The sequence below is a fragment of the Miscanthus floridulus genome, chromosome 13 (assembly GCF_019320115.1).
Source record: "Miscanthus floridulus cultivar M001 chromosome 13, ASM1932011v1, whole genome shotgun sequence".
In the NCBI taxonomy this organism is placed as follows: Eukaryota; Viridiplantae; Streptophyta; class Magnoliopsida; order Poales; family Poaceae; genus Miscanthus; species Miscanthus floridulus.
The window spans coordinates 31085898-31090980 of NC_089592.1; the positions used below are offsets into that span (position 1 = coordinate 31085898).

The 5083-nt window shown below is 39.9% G+C and overlaps 1 protein-coding gene across 1 annotated transcript; it reads right to left on the reverse strand.

Moving 5' to 3' along the window:
* Window positions 1-2825: 2825 nt before the first annotated feature.
* Window positions 2826-3899, reverse strand: LOC136499684 (BTB/POZ and MATH domain-containing protein 2-like). The gene has a single exon (XM_066495249.1). The coding sequence runs from the start codon at window positions 3897-3899 to the stop codon at window positions 2826-2828; it is 1074 nt and encodes a 357-aa protein (XP_066351346.1).
* Between the last annotated feature and the right edge of the window lie 1184 nt (window positions 3900-5083).

The window sequence follows — 5083 nt, forward strand, 5'->3', positions numbered from 1 at the left end:
TTTAGCAAATCGGTGAGAGAGAAGACATGGCCGGCAGCCGAAACAGGAAGAGGAGGCGGCAGTGGACATGGCTAGCGGCGACCAAGCCCATTGGCGTTCTTGGAAAATGGTCTATGGTTCATGATTGCACGAAACGAGGGCACCGAGTGAGCGAGGTGATGATGGCGAGCTCACCTATGGTATTCTCGATGGCAGAGGAGGCACGGAGATGATGCGCGGCTTGGTGGGGCGACGGCGGACTGGTGGCGCTAGGTTTTTAGCTCGGCACGGTGGCGCTACGAGGTGGCGGTTACTCTGGAACACGATAGGGAGGGCAGCGCGGTGCGGGCATCGGTATTTATGGCCGAGAAGCTGCTTGGAGCGCAAGGCAAGGTGATGCGGGGCGGGCGCGGACTCCATTGGCGGCGGCAGTAGAGTCCGGTTCTAGGACGGGAGGAAGAAGACTGCCCTGACCGGTGAGTCCCGGACGTCCGCAGCTACGCGCAGGAGAGAGGGAAAAGCGCGGCACAGGGGTTAACTGGGCTAGTGCGCGCAGTGGGCCGGCTGGTGCGAAGCGCGCTGGTCAGACTTGCTGGGTTGCGCAGAAGGGGAAAAGAGCTGGGCCTGTGAGGAGAGACGGCCGAGCAGGAGAAAGAGGAAGCAGGCCGTGCGGGGAGCAAGGCCGAATGGGCCAACTGCCGAGTAGGGAGAAGAAAAAATAAAGAACTCATTTGCTATTTTCCTTTCCTATTTCAAAACCTCATTCAAATATGAAACAAATCAAGTTTGAATAGGGTTTCAAATACACTTTTCAATTCAAACAAAACTGAGCAAATTTTAGTAAATTTTCCAAAAATAGTTTTTACAACTTTTTAAATTCTTTTATTTTCAAATTTTCTTTGCTTTTACTTCAAAGCCATTTTCAAATTTATTTCCAAAAGCAATTCAAACCATTTTGAATCTTGATTCAAACCACTCATCAAAATAAATCAAATGCACCGGCATGTATGCATAACCATGTTGCTACTCCTTATGATGAATTTTGATATAATGAAAAATATTCTTTTTCCTACATTTCATGAGCATAAAAACAAGTATTCAAATCAATTTAACTTTATTTTAGAAAAGACAATTTTAGGGTGTTACAAAAGTCCATTATGAAAATGATGGCATCCTTCTCTGACATATAATGTTATGCTTTTTTATTCATAAGAAAATATCACCTCTTCGACTGTAGTGGAAAAGCTTGAGTGTTAATAATAAATGGGCCATTTGTAAGTTCAACAATATGTTAATATAATGATACTTACCTCCTGCTCGTTCTACAAAAAATCTACTAAATTACTAGCTTTGCACAAGTTATAATGGATAAAACAGTTGGTCATTGCAAAACCCTCGCTGGTCCAAGCTCGATGCTTGGAAACACTTATGGGATAGAGCCTGTGGCTTTGCCCCTCTGGCTACCGCCCTGGTCCATGGTTGAGTTTTTGGGTATGGTGTATGCCAGACACATGAGTTGTTTAAGCAAGATGCGAGCTTGGAGCTGCATCATGGAGATGCATGATTCACATTGATTTCTTGTGTTTTGTATTGTTGCAGCTCCCTGATGTGCTTCCAATGCAGGTGGCATGTCTTGGATAAAAGCCTCATAGATGCAGAGCCAAACACGGCCTAGATCAAACGATCACCAACTTCTAGGCTTTACAATAATTAAAAGTTTGCAAACTTGAAGGACTGGACCAACCAGTAACCAAAAAAAGTATACCCTGGGTCATAATTCTCACATTTGCTAGCAATAACATTGAAATGTTCATTTCTCGTAGCACAAAAAATTTGAAAATCAACTTTGGAATTTTTTGTGGTGGTGTACAATTTTTCATCATTGAACTATCTTGAAATAACCCTTGACTGCTGCAGCCCATAACTACCATGTGGCCATTCCCCCTCTTCGCTGGACGCAATCTTATGCTGCTCTCAAGAAATTTTTCATACCTACGACTCAAAAGTACTATAAATCTTGACATCCACATCATCCCTTTTGCTTTGTTAGTCAGGGGTACCTTTTTGCAATTTTATCCGTGTATGCATATGCATAATGGCGCGTAAATGACAACCATTTCTGACTAATGCATGTGAACAAAGATATGCACATCAAGATATATTATGTAAAGATTATGTGAGTCTTTTAGCTAGTCATGGCGCAAAGGGTAGCCATGATATACAAGGAGAACATGAGTGTCTGTAGACGAATGTTTTGTTTTCTGGAGACAACAAAAAAAATATTTCTGCGCACATTTTTACCAGAAGAACAAGAAAATGTTCCATGAATGTTGGTAAAAGCAGGTAATAAGAGATTATGTACACAAACAGTCATACTCTATAAGATGTTGGCTATCTCTACGGTCTACATTTTACTACAATAGAAGCAGGATCAGAATTCATCACTTGGGGTTGCGGCTAGTTTATTTTAATTATATTATTACCTGGACACCAAGAATATGTTGGAACTCTTTATCTACAAAAAGAATATGATGGAACTTATAATTACTGCTTCAAGTATTAGTATAGATCATACAAATGTTGTCTGAAACTGGGAGTTATACTCAGGGAGAGTGAAATCCTCTGAACAGATGAATGCTGATTTTGGCATCTACAGTCTAACCAAAGACTGGTGAGAATTTGACAGAAAAAAACAGGAGAGAGAATGGACCGCGCTGAACTCTCTTGTAACATAAGCTTCTATAAACAAAAATATTCTAATGGCATACATATATAAGACTTTTTTGGAACGAATACATATATAAGACTTCGATAAACAAAACCATTCTGAATGTGATAAGAAAGACTCAGTTTATTAATTTTCGAACATCCTCCACTCCCTTGCAGATTTGAGCTGCAACATCAGGATGGTTATCCCTGAGCACCTGATACCACTGACTTTCAACAATGTCCCTCTGCAGTGAATATTTGAGGAACTCCACACAAGCAGCAAGAAGCTTCATGCAATGATACTGATCCGCTAACCCTACAGTCGTTAGCAGGCTCTCCATATCCATACATTTGCACAAGATGCCTTCACATATATTCTTCAGTCTGTCCATACAGTAGCGATCAGCGGCCACAAGCAAATGTCGAATCAGCTCAATCTGGTCATCAACAACCATGTCACTCATATCAGTCAGTGAATCGGTATAAATGAAATGCAAAAGAGCCTTGAAGACAGCAGGTTGCATGTCATGCACTAGTATACAGCCCATGTCCTTCTCTCTCAGTTGACCATTGAGCTGCTTATCGAACACAGGCGAACATGCAGCTAGCATGATCCTATGAGCTTGGAAAGTTTCTTGTTCTACCTTGAATGTCACATCAGCAGCCACATGGTCGGCCATAAACCTACCTAGGTTTTGCAGCATATCAGTCGCTGGAACCTCAACTTCAGGAAGCAATCCGGCTTTTAACAACTGATTTGGTCTGCAAACAGAAATTTGGCACTGAATCTCGAGGCAATCATTTCGCACGAGCCCCATTTGTTCCAAAACCTCGCTTCTTACTTCAGGCCAGTAAAAGGTAAAATTGTTGTTACTGTTCAGGAATGTTGCTGTTGCCCAACCTGCCCATGCAGACCTGTCAACTTCGCCTGCAAATGTCAAGCTTAGAATAGCCCAGAAAGTTTCAGTACCCATGAGTTCAAGAGCAACAGACACATGGCCCTCTGTTTGCTCGGAGCGGCCATCTGGGTAATAGTTGAGTGTCCACTCATAACCTCCGACCGTAAAGGCAGGCGATCTTACGAATGTGGCATAGCCAAGGTTTTTGCGTTGATTGTAGTTTTCGACTTTGAATTGAACTTGTGCACTGTAGAATATCTCTGGGGTGAACGAGGATACTGTCACTGATGTCATGTTGCTCGGAGCGGCCATCTGGGTAGTTAGAGCAGCCTGCTAATCATAGAACAGAGACAATTTTCATTATTAGTTGACTCTCAAATGGACAATATATCTCATGCATTGCAAAGAATATGGAGCAATGGGAATGTTAGAGACTAATAGTGCCATAACATAGGAATAGTTGCTTAATACAGTAGGATATATTATAGCCTCGAAATCCTCAATGTGGCTTGTTTTATGAATTATGATAGTATGTTATCTCATAAGAGATAGTTAACAACCTTAATCATTTACTAGGTTGAATATGCACATTCTACAGAAAGGAAACAGATAGATGTTTATCATGAACTATTTGTATGTACTCCATCCGTTCCAAATTATAAGGTGTTCTATCTTTTTTGGATATATAATAAAAACTATGTATCTAGATATAGCGCATGTCTAGAGAAATAGCAAAAACTACCTATCTAGAAAAGGATGAATGACCTATAATTTGGAATGGAGAGATTAGTAAATAAATGAAATGCACGATAAACCTTTTTTCCACATTTTTTAAATCTATCATTTGCATTGCAAAATCAATTTCTTTCTTGCAATTTGATATCTATTAATTTACATGAATCAGAATGCTGAAAAAAGGAAAACAATATTAAATAACATAGAAACAACAAAAGAGATATTTAACGTTTCAAAACAATGTAGTGTAAAACTTTTAGCCAACAGTGTTCATATATATTTCAATCTGATAATTTTTTATTGTTGTGTCTAATTTAATAAAAACGGATGATTTAATGTTGCTCACAATAAATATAAAATATATGTTTTGCTAGGATATATTGAAGGAGTGCATTAGACAACTACCTTTACCTGAATATATGTAAGCTGGTTTTACTGAATGGAGCTGTCCTAAGGCCAGTCTCATTGGGGTTTCAGCAGAAATTCATAGGCATTAAATATGCTGATGTGGCACCGTATTAATAAAGAGAGAGATGATAAAAGTTTTATGAGAGTAGAGAGAGTTTCATAGGGATGAAACTCTTCTGCATTGTTTCTAAAATATGGATGTGTTGAAAACTGGGACATGAAACCCCCACTGAGACTGGTCTAAGATTGTTGCTGAAAATTCAGGCAACTGAAATAGCAACTCCCCTAATAGATCACAAAAAACATTTGCGGCAACAATATACAATATTTTTTTTGCTGATTTAACATGAAAA

What these genes read in the sequence shown, in the direction of transcription:
- LOC136499684 (XM_066495249.1), bottom strand. Translation starts at nt 3,899, where the DNA reads ATGGCCGCTCCGAGCAACATGACATCAGTGACAGTATCCTCGTTCACC.